At 41.8% G+C, this 21,727-nt stretch overlaps 1 protein-coding gene across 3 annotated transcripts in view; it reads left to right on the forward strand.

Moving 5' to 3' along the window:
* Window positions 1-21,727, forward strand: part of COLGALT2 (collagen beta(1-O)galactosyltransferase 2) — a 79,112-nt gene that overhangs the window by 44,309 nt on the left and 13,076 nt on the right. For all 3 annotated transcript variants that reach the window (XM_059673773.1, XM_059673772.1, XM_059673770.1), the window contains exons 2-6: window positions 1,683-1,793; window positions 4,573-4,690; window positions 5,620-5,754; window positions 9,641-9,845; window positions 15,075-15,194. In XM_059673773.1, coding sequence (XP_059529756.1) covers window positions 1,683-1,793; window positions 4,573-4,690; window positions 5,620-5,754; window positions 9,641-9,845; window positions 15,075-15,194 — 689 coding nt within the window. The remainder of the gene's footprint in view (window positions 1-1,682; window positions 1,794-4,572; window positions 4,691-5,619; window positions 5,755-9,640; window positions 9,846-15,074; window positions 15,195-21,727) is intronic.

Here is a 21,727-nt window from a genome sequence, read left to right on the forward strand (position 1 = left end):
TATTTACTTCTGTTTTCTACCTCGTGACTTTCTACCTGTATCTTTATTATTTATTTCTTTATGCTTGTTTGTTTTCTTGTTCTTTCTCTAGCTTTTTGAGTAGGAATTCAACTTCTTTATTTGGATTGACTTAAGGAGATAAAACTACCATTTTCTCTGATCACTGCTATAATCGTCTCCCAAAATTTTGATATATAGTATTTTCATTATTCATTTTTATAAGTTCTGAAATTTATTTGTATTTATTCTTTTACTCGACAGTTGCTTAATAGGGACTTTAATGGAATGCTTTTGGTTTTTATTTTATTGCTAATCTCTAGTTTTATTGCACTGTGACCAGAGAATGCTGTTGATATTATTTCAATATCATCGTATTTCTTTGTCATAAAATTGTTGATCAATTTTTGTGACTGTTCCATGTGTACGTGAGAAGACGATAGAGTCTCTCTAATGTTTTCTATAGGTCCTCTCTGTATATTTACTTCATTTCCATTTGCACCATCTTCCACTGAAAGAGAATTCCTTGCAATTTCTATACTTTCCACTATATCAGGATTTCACAAACTACAGCCTGCAGACTAGCTGCCTGCTTTTGTAAATAAAGTTTTGGTTGGCATACAAGAATGCTCATTCCTTTTTGTGTGTTTATGATTGCTCTACTGCTACAATGGCAGAGGAAGTAGCTGGGACAGAGTGTATGGCCTGCAAGACTAAATATTTACTTTGTAGCTCTTAAAGAAAAATCTTTGCCATCCCCTGTACTATATCAAGATACAAACATATTCACATTCATTATATCTCTGATGTGAATTATATCCTTTAAAATTATAATTTTTTGGCCTGAATTCTACCTTATATGATGTCAAGATTATAACCCCTGCTTTCCCTCTTTCTTTTCCAAGACTGGTATATCTCTTCATTTCTACCTGTTCTGACTTTGTTTTAGATGTGTATCTGATATACAGTATGAGTTTGCTTTGTGATACAATATGAAAATATTTTTGTTTGAATAGGTGAGCTAAGCACCTTTATGAGTGGATCAGTTTGTTACACTTTTCAAGGTAGAACAGAAATAAGCTTTGTATGCATTATTTGAAGGCTTTCGATGGTACTCTTATAAGTGAAGTTAATCTAAAATGGATCTGTGAGGATACCTTAGATTTTGAGCTTTATCCTGGGAACTGTTATTGTGGCTTTTCCTTCTGTTGTATGTGATTAAAGAAGCACTGGCTAGAAATTTTGTTGTGGCCCTGCAAATGAACTTGAAATGAAAATGCAACTGAATTACTGCTTAAATTAAGGGTAATTGTTTGTGAAGTTAAAAGGCAGAGTTTATATCGTGGATAAATGAAAATTAAAGCAAACAGGAAGATTTCCAAGAAGAGTAATGAATTTACTGTAGCTTCTTAATTCATTTCATGCATATACCGTTTTAGTACAACCATTTACTCTGCTGTTGGCCGAGCCTTGTTTAAGAATCTAATGACACAGGATGATTTGAAGCAATCTCTCTCTCTCTCTCTTTAGAAATATAGTGTTCCTTTTGGATTGTGAGAGGATCGTTTTCTTATGTACAGTTTTTAGGACTGGTCATTCTCCTGTCACTTAATCTGGGGTCTTCCGGCTTCCCCCGCTTCCTTCGCATGGCATACCTGACCTCGGTTGTGCTTTCTCTCCTGCAGGGCAGCCACTGATCACAATGTGGATAACACAACAGAAATCCTCAGGGAGTGGCTGAAGAATGTACAGAGGCTCTATCACTACGTGGAATGGAGGCCCATGGATGAGCCTGCGTGAGTAGCCAGAGGACATTCTGTGAACTCACTACGGGCCCTTCCTCCCTTAACCCGTTTTCTGCCATCCGGGCTTCTAGCCTTGGAGGCGCCTGTGACCTTTCTTTGTTTTTCATCTGCATCTCTAGTAAGTGTCTTCCTTTGGCAGATCTTTATCTTTCTCCCTTCCTCTTTACTCCAGCAGGTCCCAGCCAAGCTCCAGTTCTCATGAGTTCACAAGTAAATCACCGTGGCGGTCCGTGTTTTAAAATAGTGATAATATTGATTCACATTTTGAGTGTAAACCTTTTCTACTTGAGGGAGCATAGTGAAAAGTGTGTATACTTTTTATATACACCTTGCTTTTTCACTTACCATATCTTGGTAATCATTCTATAGTTAAGTAGCTTCTTCGTTATCTTTATGACTGCAGAGTATCCATTGTATGGAAATACCATAATTATATAATCAATCTCTTACTGGTGGGCATTTAGGTTATTTCTAATCTTAACCAGACCAATTAGGTGCTTCCATCTTCAAGTCATTCTACATATCTTGCTAACAAATCAATCTACCTAAAATACTAATGGGTTAGTTTTTCTGTTAAAAAGACTCCAGTGGCTCTCAAACTTAGCAACCATACCTATGCACCCACATTTCCTGATTCTTCTGCCCAAAAATGCCTGCTTTATCTAGAATGTTCCTTTTATTTTCAACCTCAAGCTTTTTCTGGTGTAGGTTTCTTCTCCTAGAAGACCCTTCTTTCTTTATAACCAATTCTTATCCCAAATCCCACCTCCTACCGAAAGCTGTTGCCAGTCATTTCAATTACAGAGCACGCGCGCTCTCTCTCTCTCAGCACGTGTGTTGCTTATTTTTTTCCATCATTCTTTTAGATACGACCGTACACTTCACGAACATAAACTATATAACCTGTGCATTTTTCCAAGTTTCTGAGTTCTTTGTCGGGAGCTAAAGTACACAGATTATATTTCCCCCAGTGCAGTTTTTGGCAGGCACAAAATTAATACTTGTTGAACAAATGAGTGAATGAGTAAATATATTACTGTTGTACATATTCCCAAGGCTACTACAATTCCAGCTTACGGAACTGTATAAGTAGAATGAATTGAGTTGCCTGAATTTTTGCCCAGGATAAGTCATTTATTGAAAGGCAAATTTGTATGATAAGTGCCATTCCAGAACAAATTTTTGTCCTTCTAGTCTCTCTGTATATAATTCTTTTATTATATGTGTATTCATGTATATACATATCTCAAATCCCAGCTTGTGATCCATATATCAAGCAACATTTAACTACAAAATTTGAACACTATAAAAATTCTTGAACACCCTTTTGGAGTCCCTTAGAATGGAATTTGGCATCATTAGAATGGCCCTGAAAGACTTTATGTTCCTACCTTGTATCCTGGTATTTTGGTAATTTTCTCTATAGCCAGTTTTTGACTAAATATGTTGTATGCCAAGGTCAGTGTGAAAAATATTAGGAGAGGCATTTGGGAGGGGGTGATATATTCAGCAAAACAGGAATTGCACTGCTTTTCCTTGAAGCAATAATAGGGGAAGGCATCCCAAAGAATTCCTGTGCAGTACATAGTTTTATTCATCCTATTTGTATAGTTTTTTGCGATTTTTCATTCTCCAAGGCTCGTGTACTACCAGCACAGCTCTAAGAACTTGAAGTGGTGGCCAGTTCGGGCCACTGTGGCAATGTCAATGCCCATGCCAATGAGGAGTTTCCAGAAGGGTTCTTGAGGGCACAGCACCCATCGGCCTGTGTGGCCATGCGAGAGCCTGGGGCCGGCCTTTCTGAGGATGCTGATGGAGATCCCAAGGACTATGCATTGCTCCATGACCTCCCTTCACCCGGGATACAGCCATGTGTTCGCTTCTGTGGCATCCTTTCCTGAGACTTGCCCAAGTAAATTAAACCTTTCCTTCCCCTGGGAAACTCACATTTTTATGCTACAAATTTCCAAATGTACCTGATGGCAAAAATGTATTTTAAGAAATATCTAGGAACATGAGCTTTGGGGTTGTGCCTGGGTTTAAATCCTGACTGTGCCCTTTATTAACTACATAGCATTAAGCAAACGGCTCAAACTGCTCTACACCAATTTCTTCATCTGTGAAACGGGGAGAACAGTAATACAGTTGGTGGGTCCCATATCTGCAATTCAACTGTGTATCAAAAGTATTCAGAAAAAAATTTATCATTTTTTGCTGGTGTGTGTACAGTGTAGTTAGGCCTACAATGCATCTATACTGATCATGTACAGACTTTTTCTAGTCATTATTCCCTAAACAATAAAGGATAACAACTATTTACATAGCATTTATATTGTTCTGTGTATTCAAAATAATCTTTAGAGAACATTTAAAATATACGGGAAAATGTGTGCAGGTTATATGCAAATGCTTCACCATTTTATAGAAGGGACTTGAGCATCCGCAGATGCTGGTAACCACGGGGGTCCTGAAACCAATACCTCTCGGATACTCAGAGACAATTCTACTTAGCTAGTAGGGACTCGGTGGGTTCCCTTTAGAACCCACTGAACTATTTCACATCAAGATTCTTGTGTACAGTAAGCAGAAGTCCTTGCTCTCTCCTTGCTCTAGTTTCTTTATGTGTATGTGGGGATGATACTAACAAGAACAGTATCTACTTCAAGCGAGGGTGAGTGGAAGATTCAATGAGTTTCTACATGGTGCCTGGAATATATAGGCACTCAGTAATTAAAGCTGCTACTACTACTATTATTTATTATTATTTTAGGTCTTATCCTGATGAAATTGGTCCAAAGCACTGGCCGGCCTCCCGGTTTGCCCATGTGATGAAACTACGACAGGCAGCCCTTCGAACTGCGAGGGAAAAATGGTCAGACTACATTCTGGTAAAATCAGATGTTTGATTTCTTGACAACTGTTATCTAGAATATGTCCAGATCAGTTGTCCAAAAACTAGGACTGTGGGATCAAGTGAAACAATCTTATGTTTAGGCCCTACCTTCTCCACTTTTTAATAAAGGCACAGAGGAAATGTTGGGAATTTAATATTGAGATACCCGGATTTCATCTCAGACCCACTTCGGACATGCATTTTCAGTAAGCAAACAAGCTCTTGAATTATTCACTCTCTTTCATAGAACAGGCATAAAAATCCAAATCTTTGTAGCTCATGGGAGATGCTGTAGGTAAAATAATATAGTCTTAATAACTTTTCAGAGGAATTTAATTAATTGTATAAAAAGAGATTCAAATGAACAGCTCTGAAATGCCATTCACTTTCACTCCTGCGTGACTTGGGGAAATGGCACCTCTTTCTTGGCTTCCTGGTTGCTCCCCATGATGCTGGGCTCTGGCGGTGAATTTCCATCACTTCCGTTAGAGGTTCCATCACTTCCGTTAGAACTGTGAGGTGGTCCAGAACGTGCTGGACTTGATGATCAGGAATCAATATGTTGTTCCATCCTTGTCCTCCATGAACCTCTCTCCACTGGAAAGGACAGCTTCTTAAGCAGCTGCAGTTCCCATTTCCCTTTTGAATATTGTGGGTTGCGTCCTGGTTGCGTGTGTCCCCAGCGTGGTAACACCAATTCATTGCCTGGTGCCTTTTGCGGAGCTGAACATGTAGAAGTTAGACTAAGTGTGTTTAGTCTGAATGAAAGCCATCCTGTTGCAGTGAGCTCCCGTAAGGAGAACATAGATAACTGGTGCCATATCTCATGAGCCAGCCTCTGTGATCCTCGGGAGGTGTTGGGTTACTCCTGAACCCATGACGACAAGTATCTTTTCACCTGACTTTATCTTTTTCTTTTCCTAGTTCATAGATGTTGACAACTTCCTGACTAATCCACAGACCCTCAATCTACTGATTGCCGAAAACAAAACCATCGTGGCCCCCATGCTGGAGTCTCGGGGCCTGTACTCCAATTTCTGGTGCGGAATCACACCTCAGGCAAGTCTTTGGCTAAGGAGTGAAAGCTATGAGTTTTAACAAGGCGGCTCTGAGTCACCAGTAGCCCTATTAACCTTCTTCTCATTTCCTCCTTTGAAAGATGCATGCCATTTCAGAGCAGGCATTTTCAGGAAGGGAGATATATCCAGGTCCAATGCCACAACCCAGTGAGTGCTTCTGACTTAATGAATTATGAAGAAAACATTCTAGTGACTTTAGCATTAGAAGCTTAAATGAACCAATAAAGCTTGCTGGGATTTGTACTTTTTTTCTTTCTGACTCAGAGATTTTTTAAAAAAATTTAATAGGTGGTGTGTTTGATTTTTTTGTTTTTGTTTGTGTTTTTTTTTGTCATTAACACTATCATAAGAATACTATAGAAAAATTTAAAAATGGAAAAAGATAAAAATATCATGTTAACCCCCACCACTCTAACATCATAGATAACAGTTTGCATTTCCTTAATAACTATATCAAGTGGCTATAGTGCTACTTAACCTTTCTCTTAATTTAAAAACATTTAAGTTTTTTGCAACTTTTAACTATTATAAGGATCGTCATGATTAATATAATTTTTTGTATTTAATATTATTTATTTAGGATAGCTCTTAGAAGTGGAATTACTTAGTCAAAGAGTATAAATATTTTTATGACCTTTGATATATGTTGCCAAATTTATTTCTAAAGAGATCCAATAATTAGAACTCCTATGGTAGCTTGTTTTTACAAAATTCATGTTAAAGTCAGAATTCTTTTATTTCTTTTTTTTTTTTTTAAATATATTTTATTGATTTTTCACAGAGAGGAAGGGAGAGGGATAGAGAGTTAGAAACATCGATGAGAGAGAAACATCGATCAGCTGCCTCCTGCACACTCCCTACTGGGGATGTGCCCGCAACCAAGGTACATGCCCTTGACTGGAATCGAACCTGAGACCCTTGAGTCCGCAGGCCGACGCTCTATCCACTGAGCCAAACCGGTTAGGGCTTCTTTTATTTCCATCCCCTCTCTTTTCCACTGTAAAATCTTTAAGGTCTAGAGATCTGTTACAGTGAATGCTTATGGCTGGTTATAGTTTTACTCTTTAGTTAATAAATGCAAGAGATAAACTGATCAATGTCATATATATCAATATAGAATAAAGATGTGCTTAAGGAAAAAAAAATTTATATATATATATATGTTAGATGTGGTCTCAGACCCAAGGGGCTAAAATTGTGAGCCCCTCTTTTATATTTTGTTTGGTTTGGGGCCAAATGATAAATGTTTAATAACTGGCTCCCTGTGGGAGGAAAATCCTGATTGGTAACATTTGCCAGTTTTCATGGTGTAAGTTACTCCCACCATGCAGACTACTTAAATGTTGTTTAAGCTAAGGGAAAGGTTAAGTAAATTGCAGTGTAGCTACTTGATGATATAATTATTAAAAATATGCATAGCTGACATCTGCGGTTCTGTTAGATGGTGGCATTAACTTGATTTTTATTTTTACAGCTGTCAACATGTCAACTGGCTTGCACAGTTCCTGAAAACATAATAGTCAGTGGCTCTAGCACACTACTGGACGAGGCATTCCTCTTTCACTACAGTATTTCCCGCAGTCCCGAGAGGTTTCAAATGCATGTTATTAGCCACATCTCTTCTAGGGAAGCATTAAGTTCATATTTGTACAAGTCATTTCAGTTCTTGGTCTGGAACGTTATTTAGGTGCATTTGAATCCACACACTTTTAGTTAATGATCTGCAGTGTCTCGCGTGGCAGAATCACTCGGTTGTTTTTAATGAGTTATGCTGTGACATCAGCCATAAGGGTGCATTATTCTAGGCACTGCAGCCTCCAGGTTTCAATTATCTTCTTGTTTGCTTTCATCATGAAAAGCAAATAGGAGAAATTGCTCACTTATTTTGCACAATAAGAGTAAAAAACCTGGCCCCGGCTAGTGTGACTCAGTTGGAGCATCATCCTGTACACCAAAATGGTTTGGGGTTTGATTTCCAGTCAGGGCACATACCTAGGTTATGGGTTGGATCCCCTGGTCGAGTGCATGTAGGAGGCAAACATCGATGTTTTCCACATTGATGTTTCTCTCTCTCCCTCCCTCCCTCCCTCCCTCTCGCTTTAAAATCAATAACCATATTCTCAGGTGAGGATTTTTTTAAAGTAAAAATTTGAACCCTTTAGGGGCAATTCTAATTGTTACCCCTCTACTCTTGGCTCCATCCCATCAGGCTTCTGCTGGGGCAGTCAATGACGCCATGTGCTTCAGGCAGGCCCTGGTCCCCAGAGCATCCAAAACAAAGTGGCCCTGGTGTTATTGTCTGGCCAGTGAACAAGAATTACTACCAACAACATTCAACTTATGTGGGGGAAAAAGACACAGTTTTCACCTCTGCCTGTCTGCAGGAGGCATGTTAACTCCCTTTCTCTGCTCCCGTCCTCCCTGCCGCCGGGATACTCAGTGATTCATCATCATGATGACATTTCCAGTCTTCTCATTCTGAGAATATTGTGCCTAAGTTGTCCAGAACTTTATATTTGACATGCGTTCTTAAAGACCAGCCTTCCCTTTATCCCTTGGGAAAAAAATGTTTTCAAGTTGAAGTATTGGGAGAACCCATGTTCTAACTTAAGGATATTAAGTGAGCCTTCATTTAAAAGCTAATAAAAAATTATACTACTAATAATACTCCCTATAATGAACCACAGTTTTCAAAGTATCTTCACAGACCTTAGTGCTTGTGATCCATTCTACGCCGTGTGAGAAGAAACTCAAGGAGATCAAACATGGGCTGAGATCAAACAGCTGGAAGATGGTTCAAGCAACTCTAAGCCTCACATCCTCTAAGTTTCAATTTGCACGGCTTCAACCTTGCCACGTAGTCAGGGTTAGGGTTAGCTCAGCTGGAACACTCATCTAGACACTAAGGCAGTGGTTCTCAACCTGTGGGTCGCGAACAATGAAAATACATCCTGCATATCAGATATTTACATTACGATTCATAACAGTAGCAACATTACAGTTATAAAGTAGCAACGAAAATAATTTTATGGTTGGAGGTCACCACAACATGAGGGTCGCCGCATTAGGAAGGTTGAGAACCACTGCAAGGGATTGCCCGAGGCGTGAAAGAGGCTGCAATGCCTTGTGTGTGGGCCCTGACATCACAACAGAAAATGTGACCACAAAGTCAAGGGATTGGTTGCCCTGTGTGCTTGCCCACAAGGAACTTTCCAAAGGGGAATTCTTTTGAGCAGTGACAGCTCCACCAGAATATTGAATAAATAACTTCATAGAAAGAAGACCCTATTTCTATGTCTCAGTACTGCATGTTGAGTTAAAAAACATTAACCAATGTAATATAGCCATTTTAATAATAGCCAATGATGCTTTCTCAGTGCCAACACTATTATAAGCACTCTGAATTGTTAAGGCATCCATCCCCATGGAGTGGATAGGGCCGTCACTTCTGTTTTACAGATGAGGAACTAGGTTGAGTACTCTAACCAATACCTGCAGACAATAAGTAGCAGAGGTGGGATTTGAACTCAGGCCGGCAGACACTTCCATTGCTTGGCTTTGCCACCTCTTCATACTCATGCTTTAACCATAAGCCAACATAAATGTACTTCTATGAAATTATTAAATCAAGAGATAGGCTGAAACCAAAATTATTTCTGACAACAGGACGCTTTTAGTATTGTTTAATATGTAAATAGCAATTGTTGAGCTCAATCCAAATTCTTAGGCCAAGATTAAAAGAGTGAAGGTGACTTTGCTTGGGAACTTCTAAATGGTGCTGACTTAGAAGGAATCGGCTGGCAGATGACCATGAGAGATGAAGTCTCAGATGAGAGAACATAGCCTCCCTGCTTGCTCTTTTGTAGGGCTTCTATAAACGGACCCCGGACTACCTTCAGATCAGAGAATGGAAGAGGATGGGCTGCTTTCCCGTCCCCATGGTCCACTCCACACTCCTGATTGACCTCAGGAAGGAGGCCTCTGACAAGCTCATGTTCTATCCCCCGCACCAGGACTACACCTGGACCTTCGATGACATCATCGTCTTTGCCTTCTCCAGCAGGCAAGCAGGTACTGTTGGTATTGGGTGGCACCGCCCCCAGGGAAACACTGCAAATAACCAGCCTCTTTGTTTTGTGTCTAAGGAAATGGGCTTCCTCTGCAGGTAGTGTTAGAGGCAATTGATTGCTGCAGTTCTCACCCCAGCACCCTCTGGGTTGCTGTCCCTGTGAGCACCAATGACCAAGAGCCCTTACCCAGAATCCACTCTTGTTACTGAGCAGTGAGAGGAGGGTGGTGGTGGTGGTGATAGCCAGGGGCAATTATTGGTTCCCTATGGTGCTACTGCATAGCTTTGTTCATTGTAGGAGCCCTTTTATTAATCAGAAACTGACAGACCAAAACAACACTGGCAAAAAATAAATAAACCCAGACTTTAAAAATGGAAGATTATTTCTTCTTTAAAAAGTCTGAGCTGGTGCAGTGGCTCTATTCTACACATTTGCAGAGACCCAGGATCCTTCTCCATTGCTTCTCCACCCTCCATGAGGCATCATCCTTAATTGTATGATCCAAGATGTCTCATTACTAGGGATGCGTTCCAGCCAGAGAGGGACGGCAGTGTCTTCCCCTTGAAGGTACTCATGAAAGTTGAACACGTCACTTCCTTGCATAACCCATTAACCAGCACTTAGTCACAGGACAACACCTAGGGGGCTCAGAATGTTGTCTGTGCAGTCAAGAGCCCCATTCTCCTGCTCTAGAAGAAGGAGAGAGTAGATTTGGGGTGTCAACCACAGTCCCCATTGAAGGTCAGGCAAAGCCAGACTTAAGTCTTTCATGAACCACTAGAAAAGCATTTCCAGAGGCGAGTGTAAGTCTTCTAAAGGAGACAAGTCAGTAGGAATGAAAGTTATTTCTCTTCTGTCACCTGCACATGCCGTCAGGGAGGGCGTAATTCACCAAAGCAGTGAAGATACCCACATTCCTAAAGCAAAGGTTTATTCTCAGGACGGAAGCCAGGTCCCATGATCAATGAGCCAGAAATGTGTCGCTTAGCCACTAGCCAAAGCGAGTTTAGAAACCAGGCAGATGGTGAATAAACTCGACCGTGTTGTAGACTTGGTAGGAATGAGAATATTTGGTGGGAATGTGGAAAGCTGGTTTTTTCCCCCTTGGCTGGCAAGGCCATTGGGACTCCTTGGCCAGATGCAGGCACTTTTAGGCCTGTGTCAAGGCAAAAGCAAGGATCTCGTTCTCCTGTGGGTTGGACGTTTTCCTGAAGGTTCTATGTCAATGTTAATGAAACTGCTTCTTTCCTCCTGGTCTGTGATTGGCTCTGACCTCCCCAGGATGAGAAGCAGACGCAGGGCCTTCTCATTCCTTCTATTTGTGCCAGGCCCTTTGCTTCAGAGCTGGAAGGAAGGACGTTCCAAGAAAGTGAACTGTGAACAGTTACAGTAACGATCCTCGCCTAACAGAGTCCCCTTTACAGCATTGCACAAGGCATTATGGTGACCTGGGCGCTAAATGATGATGATAATTCTTTTAAACCCAGAACTGGATTTGTGGCTAGGAGAGTGACACAGGCTGGGAAGGAATTGTCAGCTCTGCCCTTCGCTTGTCCTATTCACTCGGCCTTCATTCATTATTGGCCAGACTTCCCAAGGGTCCTCCCGGGACACTGAAAGCAGGTGCAGGGGCCCAAAAGCTGCTTGGTGATTCCCCTCTTTGGGGAGACGAGAGGGAGAAAAGGAAGGCGAGGGGATCAGGGCTCTGGGCCTCCTCTTGTGCCTACCATCGTGTTAGTCTCCGTGTTTGGGGAGATATTACCTTTCCATGTGGAAACGTAAATATAGTTATGAAACAGTGAAAGCTGAGGGTCAGATGGGTGGTACAAACTGTGAACAGGCCAGGAGACAAGACAGAAAGAATGACTGCATTTGGAGGAATGGAAAAGCTTCCCAGATGGTGGCGTGGTCCTAAGGTAGCCCTTTCACTTTCTTGAAGTATTTTCAGGAGAGATGTGAATGCAGCCATCGAGTATTTCTGGGCTCTTCCATTCTTAGATCCAAAGCAAAGCACTTCCCTTCCCCCCTGAGAGAGTCTTGATGAAGGATGATATGATTGTTTTGTTCTCACTCTTGCGAAGCTCCCTGGCTGTGCTTCATCCACTGGAGCGTCATTTTTTAACTGTCGAGAAGGAAAGAAAGGGTCTGTGTGTCCCAGGTAGGACCATCTAGCCACAAACCTTGATCCTTACTCTTTAAGCTTGGACTTCAGGCATCACCACATCTGGGTGATGAGTGAAAGGGTCAGACCAAGTGCGCCTGGGCACTGGGGTGTGGCTGCCCATCTAGCCCAAGAAGAGAGCACAGGGGTCATAGGCAAGTCTCTGTGGCTGTAATGAGGGCAGGGTCAGGAGTTCACTTCCCATCGTGGCCACGGGAACCATCTTTGGCGCCAGCCAGTCATCTTTCAGTGTCAAAAGAGGCAAGATGTGGGTGATCTGCCTCCTGCACATCACTGGTAGTGACCAAAAGTGCCCCCATGTGCAGGGATGGCAATCCTGTGTGGTTACTGGTTCTGAGGCTCGGCTTCCGAATTCTGGGTGGATAAAGAGGCTCGGCATTGGCCTTTAGGGACAGAGGTTTGGCACTAATGACTTACTGCGTGACCTTGGGCCAATCATGACCTCTCTGAATTTTCATCAGAATAAAGATACGTATATCAATTTACAATATTAAGGTACTATGTGAGTATAAGAAAATGATGGATATCTTCCTAAGGTAAGTATGTACAGTCCTTTAAGGTGCAGTATCAAAGAGAATTTTGTTTTCCCAGAAGCAGCTTTCACTGAGAGTACCAGATTCCTTCATAGACTTTATCTAGTTATCAACACATTTCCTTTTAAAATTTAACCCTTAATTGTCTAAAACTCATGTTAGCATGGTGACATTTTTTTTCCCATGGCTAAGTACGTCTGCATTCATTTCTTTCTTCCTTCTTTCTTTCTTTCTTCCTTTCTTTTTACAGTTTACATTCAACATTATTTAGTTTCGGGTGCACACCATGGTGGTTAGATAATCATATACTTTACAGAGTGTTCCTCCTGATATTTCCAGTACCCAACCAGCAGCATACATAGTTATTACAATATTATTGACTATATTCCCTATGCTGAGCTTTACATCCTGGTGACTGTTTTGTAACCACCAATTTGTTCTTCTTAATCCCTTCACCTTTTTCACCCAGTCCCCCCAAACCCCCTCTACTCTGGCAAACATCAGTCTGTTCCCTGTGTCTATAAGTCTGTTTCTATTTTGTTTATTTATTTTGTTCTTTAAATTCCACATATAAGTGAGATCACATGGTATTTGTCTTTCTCTGACTGACTTATTTCACTTAGCATAATACCTTCTAAGTCCATCCATAGTGTTGCAAATGGTAAGATTCCATTCTTTTCCATGGCTGAGTAATATTCCATTATATACATCTACCACAGCTTTTTTATCCACTTGTCTATTGATGGACACTTGGGCTGTTTCCATAGCTTGGCTATTGTAAATAACACTGCAGTAAACATAGGGGTGAGATTATTATTTTGAATTAGTGTTTTAGGTTTCTAGATAAATGGTCCGATTTATCTGCTGTTCTTATTGGTGACGATGCCTGGCCTGGAGCCTCTGATGCACTCTAATCTGAGTGGTGCCACAACTGTCACCCTGGGACCCTCTTCTCTTCCCTTCTTCATTGACTGTCCTCTTTACAGTGTCCCATCTTCCTTATTATTTGTAACCCTCCTCCACTTCTCTTCCTCCCTCTCCACCCCCCCCCCCCGCTGCCCCTCCTCTTCCTTCTTCTTCTTCCACATCATCCAGTAACTTGGTGAGACCGTGTGATGGAAAGTAAACATTTATGACTTTGCATGTTTGAACATGCCTCTCTTGTTTCCTCACTTGATGGATAGCTCAGTTGGGTCTCATGTCCTCCTTTTACTGAAGCTTTGGAAAGCTGAATGGCAACTTTGGAAAGTTGAAGGGCTGAGAGGCAACCTAAACCTGAAATCACTTTTCTTCTCCTTTCTGAATTCATCATGACTTGCAAGAGGGTAGCTTTGGGTTTGAAGTTCCCCAGAAGCCTTCGTGCGGGCGCACAGCAGAGCTAATGACTTCACTCAGTGAAGGCAAGAGAAGTGACAGTGATTGGTGGGCCAACCCTGATTCAGCCAGAGTCAGCAAAGGGAGGATAGAGGCTCTTTTCTTCCCCGTTCTTTTCAGTTAATGCCGTGAGACAGCTGATTTGGCAGGTGATCCAGCTGACCGGAGGAAATCTCATCTGCACAAAATAGAGAAGGCTCTGTGCAGGTAGTTCTCTCTCTGGAAAACATAGATGATTCTAGCAATGAACAAGTCAGAAGCTTGGACACATGGACCAGAGCTTGGCAGATTCATTCTTTTAATGAAGCAATCTTCTCATTAGTCAAAACTGTGTCTGCTGCTGCGTCCCTAAGAGACCATCTTGATCCCTACATTCCTAGCTATCTGGCTGAACACAGATGCTGTGTAATATAACTCTCAGAACTAGCCAGCTGGGGCTATAAGACCAGTGTTGAATACGAGAGGGCTGTGGCACATTTCTGGCAGGTTCTTCACAGGCCTTGAGATGCAGACTTTCTTTTGTTCCTTTATGAATTTGTTCTAGAAGTTTCATGTCCATTGGTTGACACCAAATCCAGGAAACTTGCTCTCAGGGAGCTTGCTTAGAGAAGAAATAAGACTAAAGAGAGTCATGGAGAATTTAAATTTCCTTGCTTTTTATTTTTTGTTCTACATGTGCCTAGATTTAGCTCTCGTAATCTGTCAGCCTTACAGGATTTTCCTGTTTGCTTTCATATCAAATATGGATTTTATCCCTCAGTCTCTCGTTATTTCCTGTTGGTGGATTGCAGTGTTCTATTCTGTTCTCGGGAACGGGAATTCCTTGCCTCCTTTTTGATCCCTTCATGCCTCTAGTGTTCATTTCAGACCACAACTATGCTTGTTCTTTAGAGAGAAAATCAATTTCCTCTGAGCTGAAGAATGGCCCCTGCTTTTTATTAGACCCCAGTGCTGGTTATAGTTTCTTAATAAAGGAGCATTTTTGAGGTCTGCAGACAGTGCCTGAAACAGCTACTTGTTCAATATCAGAGCCAAACCCAGCACCAGCCACAGCCCAGCCTCCTTTTCCATAGTTATCACTACAGACCTAACAAGTGTTGTTTTCTGATTGGTCGGCTTTGTCCCTCTCTTCGGTCTTCAGGCATCCAGATGTACCTCTGCAACAGAGAGCACTACGGCTACCTGCCCATCCCCCTGAAGCCCCATCAGACCCTGCAGGACGACGTCGAAACCCTCATCCATGTGCAGATAGAAGCAATGAGTGAGTGACCCAAGAGCCTGTGATGGCTCCTGTTCCACTGCCACCATGACCACCACAGACACACCTCCCCTGCCCCAGGACTGGAGTCTCACAGCCATCAGTCTGCCTTGGCTAAAACATGGCTATTCATTTGCTCCTTTGTTCTTAAACTTTCCCTAACGTGAAATGTGAACATGACAAAGTCTTTTCCCTCAGGGAGCATCTGTCCAGGTGGAGAGCTGGGTACACAGTAAATGCATTTCACACAATGTCATCAGGGCTATAATGGAGCTTTGTATTGGGATTTAAACTCTAACGTTGCTGCTTTCTAATTATATGACTTTGGGCAAGTAACCTAACTTGTTTAGTTATACAGTGGAGATGATGAAAAGTTGTAGACTTTGGGGGAAGATGTTCAATGATATATATAAAAAGTCTAATAACTACAACAATAATTATGACTTCATCTTACTAATAGTTTATGATTTATCAGATACCATACTAAGCATTTTTTTAAATATATTTTAATTGATTTCAGAGAGGAAGGGAAAGGGAGAGATAGAAACATCAATGAGGAGAGAGAATCATTGATTGGCTACCTCCTGCACACCCCCTACTGGGGATCAAGGCTGCAACCCAGGCATGTGCTCTTGACCGGAATCAAACCTGGGACTCTTCAGTCTGCAGGCCGATGCTCTATCCACTAAGCCAAACCGACTAAGGCTACTTTATACATTGTCTCATTAATCCTTACAACAGAGCAGTGAAAGGGGTTTTATTATCTCCATATTAAAGATGAAAAACTTGAGGCATAGAGAGTTTAAGTAACTTGCCCCAGATCATCCTGCTAAGGAAACAACAGATTGGGTTTTGAACCAATCTTGTTGTCTCCAAAGCTTGTATCCTTACACACTGTGTTGTTATTGCCTACAGGTCTACATGATGTCAGGATTAGTAGAGGCTCAATAATCAGTAGCTACACTAATTATTATGTATAATGTACAGGTGGCTAAGGAGAAAGCTACAGATCCACCCTGCGTAGGGAAGGATGTTGGAAATGGCTTCCCAAAGGAGGGCATATTTGCACTGAATTGTCACACAGGATCTAAGAAATTCAGTTGTTCATCACTAGAGCACAGGATGTGTGCATGTGGGCAGGGTGTGAGCCCAGTCAGAATGACCTCTAATGTATAAGAAAGGTCACTCGGACTATGGTATGGACACTACAGTATAGGGCAGTGATGGCGAACCTATGACACGCGTGTCAGAGGTGACACACGAACTCATTTTTTGGGTTGATTTTTCTTTGTTAAATGGCATTTAAATATATAAAATAAATATCAAAAATATAAGTCTTTGTTTTACTATGGTTGCAAATATTTAAAAAAATTTCTATATGTGACATGGCACCAGAGTTAAGTTAGGGTTTTTCTAAATGCTGACACGCCGAGCTCAAAAGGTTCGCTATCACTGGTATAGGGGGTCCAGTATATCTCTCTTGGTGAGGGAAGATGGTGTTTGGGATGTAAGCTGTAGCAGGGAGGAGATGAAAAGCAAGCAGATTTAGGATATGTTTTGGTGGTGGAGCCAATAGGACTTACAGAGACGTGGATGCAGCCCGTGAGGAAAGAAAGGAATCAAGGATGGCTCCAGGATTTTGGCCTGGTTTACCATTTAATGAAGTGGGAAAGGCTTCATGGGAAAAGATTTGGGAGAGAAGTTTTGGTGATGTAAGCTTAAGATATTTATTGAACATCTGAATGGAAAGATTAGGAGATACTTGGCTATGAATCTGGAGTTCAGGAAGAGACTCCAGCTGGAGACAGACATTTGAGGTCATTCGAATTAAAAGGATATTTGAAGCCATGGAACAGAGTGAACTTGTTAGTAATAGAACATCGAAAGAGAAGAGGAGAGGGAGGAGGACAGATCCCTGGGGGAGACGAACAGCCAGAAAGCTGGAAGGAAAAAATGAGAACTGTTCAAGAAGGAGCCACATGCTGCTGAGAAGTCAAGTAAAGTGAGGATAGAGAATTGATCATTTGTTCTGTCGAGATAGACATCTGTGGTGACCTTGATAAGAGCCACTTCAGTGAAACGATGGGGACACAAGCCCATTGGAGTGGGCTGAAGAGGGAACAATGGGGAGATGAGAGAATGGGATCTTGCTGGGATGGAGAATTAGAGGAATAGGATGGTGACTGGAAGGCAGTGAGAGATCAAGGCAGAGGTTGTTATGTTTTGTGTGCTATTTTTTAAGATAGGATTTTAGCATATGTGTGTGCTGAGAAGGAGAACAGATAAGGAGAACTTGATGGTGTAGAAGAGAGGAAGATGACTGTTAAGGCTGAAGATCTTGAGAAAACAAAAGGCGTTGTAAGCCAGGGCAACATTGGAGAGGTTGTCCTAGATAGGAACAGGGATGCTTCTCCCACGGTAGCCAATGGGTAGAAGTCAGAATGTGTGGGTACAGATGCTTCTGAGTTTGTAAACTTGAGGTCAAAGGAAAAGGCAGGACTAATTTGACTTTGAATATTTTCTCTATGACATATGTACTCCAATCAACAGCTTGAGAGAGATGTTGGAGATTTCAGAAGAAAGAAAAAGGCACAAAATATATCTTTCAGAAAACAGAAAGTAAATTTACTATGGAAGTATATAGTTGCATATTTGGCAATATTGAGTGCCAATTTGACATCTGTGGTTATAGTTTTCAAATGACTCAGTCAGAACAACTGTGTGAATTTCTCTTGCGGAATTTTTCTCAGTGCTGTATAAATGGACAATTGAATTTTTTTTAATATATTTTATTGATTTTTTACAGAGAGGAAGGGAGAGAGATAGAGAGTGAGAAACATCGATGAGAGAGAAACATCGATCAGCTGCCTCCTGCACATCTCCTACTGGGGATGTGCCCGAAACCCAGGTACATGCCCTTGACCGGAATCGAACCTGGGACCTTTCAGTCAGCAGGCTGACGCTCTATCCACTGAGCCAAACCGGTTTCGGCTGACAATTGAATTCAACCAAGATTGGGGTCTTGCTAAACAAGATTAATGGAAGAGATTTAAGAGTGTTTACTAGGAATGGTTAGATTACTGGACCATGAGGTCTGGGTTGGGTACTGATGGAAGCAAGGCATGAAGGGCATGATGGGTGCAGGCATGGTAGTGGGTCACTGAAGGAATGCTTGCTGGTACTAAGGTCTAGGACTTGGGAGTCACTAGGCTGTTAGACAGATCACCACATGGATGCTGAGGTTTCTAAGAATGATAACAGTGAGACCATGAGCCAGAAGCCATAGTCATCAGTGGCTGAAGGGGCCTGTTGAGGAAGTAGGTGGTATGAAAATAAGCATCAAAGAGGCTGGGAGTTTTGAAGGATGAAGGATGAACAGTTTGGAATGAGTGGTGGGAGCTGCACAGAAATTTGGGGATGTGCTTCCTGTACAGCAAATTTGGGGATGAATTACAGGAAGCTAGAGCTTATGAAAGTGTTAGAAGTAAATAGGTATGAGGTATGAGAAGTTTGCTCTTGCAAATCAGAGCATGAGATGATGGAAATCTTAGGTGCCCATTTTCAGCAATGACATTTTGAGGCAACAGAATGTCATGTAGATTATTAAGAATATTGGATCTGTCCTGGCCAGTGTGGCTCAGTTGGTTGGGCATCATCCTGTGCAACAGAAGGTTGCTGGTTTAATTCCTAGTCAGAGCACATGCCCATATTGTGGGCTTGATCCCAGTTGAGGGGTGCAGGAGGGAGCTGATCAATGTTTCGCTCTCACATCGATCGATGTTTCTCTCCTTCTTTCCCTCTCTCTTCTTCTCTAAAAAACAATAAAAATATTAAAAAGAATATTGGATCTGAAGTCATAAGGTCTAAAACTGAGTTCTAGCTCCTCCCATCACTCACTATTTGACCTTGGGCAAGTCTATATCTAGGTTGGTCTGAATTTCTTCATCTCTACAAAAGAACAACAATAAAAAAGAAGGCATAAAATGATGTGGTGAATATGAAAGCACTTAAATTATAAAACACTTGAGTGTCAGGGTCAAGAACAGAGCTCTTTTTGTGGAAGAAAATCATATTTTCAACAGTGTGCACAATGAGTAAGAATGAGGCAAGAGTGAGAGCACATGAGTGTTTAAAAAATATTAAAACACCCCAAGCATGGTGAATGAGCACCTGAGCTAGGGTGGTGGCTAGAGCAATGGAAGTTCAGAAGAAGTTATAGAGAAGTGTTAGGATTTGGTGCAAGCATAATTTCTCAAATACTTTTCCAAGTGTGACTGGGCTGGTATGTTGTATGCTGGATGGTGGGTGCTCCAGAAGCAAGGACTTAGCTAACTGAGCTACTATGAACCCAGACCCATTGCCCAAGGCCAACTTGGCTCCAAGGACTACCAAGGAATAGCTTTGGTGGCAGGGTAGAGCTTGGGGGGTTAAGAGTTCAGGTGTAAGAGTCAGGCTTAGGTTCAGATATCAGTTCTATCAGACCTGTGACCTTGGGCAAGTCATTTAAGCCTTTGTTTCCCTATCTGTAAAATAATGACACTCATAGCTATCCCACGGTACATGTTGTAAAGATTAAATAAATGTGATTGCATATGCCAAGAGTGTGTAGCCCAGAGTTCAGTAAGTGATAATAACTCTGTCACAATAGCTATTATTATTTCTAGATCTTTATTGAACCTATCCAGGAGCCAAAGAAACAAATTGCACCAAATGTTGGTATAGGGAGGGAATATGTATCGAGAGGGATTCAATGAGGGTCTAGATCAATTATGAATGATGGAGTCAGAAATGACCCCAAACAACCTGGGATATACCTAAGAGTCAAGTAAGTTTCTTAGGTCTAGCTCACATCATTTCCTGTTTTTCCTATGGCTTAGTTCTCTGTCTTCAGTGGCAAAACCCAGGATTATTTATCTAATTTTTGCTCAGTGGTGGTTTTCAGGAGCCAGCCACTTTGGGCTTTCTGGGGGGCACTTCTCCTATGAATGCAATGGCCTCCCATGTTTGATGGAAACAGAGTGGCTAAAAGCAGTCTGTTTGGCTGACATGTTAAAGCCACACAGGCCATGTGAGTGCCAAACAGAGACCAAGAGTGTGGAAAGGGTAACTGAAAAAATAACCCCCTCCCAAGTCTCAGAAGGCTCGAGGAGGGAGAGCTAGACGGCTTCTCAAACAACGGTATAAACAAGGAGGAGTTTATAAGTTACGTTTCTTTCTCTTAGAAATCTAAGTCTGTACATGGCGGATCCTCAATAAATATTTGTTGATGTTAAAAGCAACGAGTGAGGAGTGAGGTGGAACAGAAAGGACCCAAACATTCGGGGTTGCTAATGGCAACAGAAACATGTGCTCTATGTTCGCACAGAAATTGGACGAATAGGTCAGGGCTGATGTAAGCGCCCAACTCTAAAGTTTGGCTTAGGAAACCTGTCTCGCCGTCTTCTAGAACTTCACATTACTTGGTCATTAGCGAGACTGGATGTCCTGCTTTCTCTTTAATATCCCAGTGAGGGGACAGTATCTCAGTCAGGATGAGGCAGGTTATGCTGGTATATCAAACGGTGCCCAAATCTCCTCAGCTCAATCCAGCAATGGCTTATGCCTGGCTGTCCAAAGTCTGCTGCGGCCTGATGTCTTCCCTGGGCGGTTGCCCTCCATATGTGGGTACATCACGCTGGGCTGCTCCAAATGAGTGGCTTCTCCATATCACTGTGGGGACTGGGTTGGGTGAGGGAGCGAGGGTTTGGAGAGTGGAGCAATGGGAATTCACATGGTCCTGACTAACTTCAAGGGTGAGGAACTGTTTTCCTCTCACGTCCCTGGAACGGAGGAGAATGGATGCTGCTGAACCATCCATTAAGAACCATCACGCACAGGTCTTCAAACAACCCACGTACCAGCTTTCATTTTAAATTCTGTGTCATCTGTTTAAGAAAAACCAAATGAGTGCTTTGAATTTGTGCAATACCAAAAGTCTTCAAGACTCTCTCAGGTTTTTCAACACCATGGCTATCCATCTTTAACATATATTGCTTGCAAAGAGAGTTGTTTTGTTTTTTAGTTTCAAATAATTAAAACTTTTGTGAGTTAAGATATGATGTTCCTTCCATGTGGAAACTTCCTCCTTAGCCCTGTTCCAGGTTCTGGGACGTGGGCTGGCCCTCGGAGCTGAGCTTGTATTGAAATAAAGGACCTTTTGTGTACCTGTAGCTAACCCTGCCTGGCTGGGATAAAAATAGTCCTAGGCTTTGACCATTTTAACTATATAGGAAAAGCATTATTCCGAGAGGGTCTGGCCTATTTCTGAGCCCTTTCATCATTGGCCACAGTAAGTTATCCTGGGCTAAGAGTTATTGAGTATTTATTATGTTAATTTACTGTGCCTGCCTGGCATGCCGGTAAGATTTAAATTTTATAACATCCTGAAAGATACACATTTATTATCTTGATTTTACACACAAAGAAAGGGGCTAAGAGAAGTCACCTAACTGTTCCAGACTTTCACAAACCTAAGTCTGGACCCAGGTCATCTGACT

Source organism: Myotis daubentonii, chromosome 18, assembly GCF_963259705.1.
Source record: "Myotis daubentonii chromosome 18, mMyoDau2.1, whole genome shotgun sequence".
Lineage (NCBI taxonomy): Eukaryota > Metazoa > Chordata > Mammalia > Chiroptera > Vespertilionidae > Myotis > Myotis daubentonii.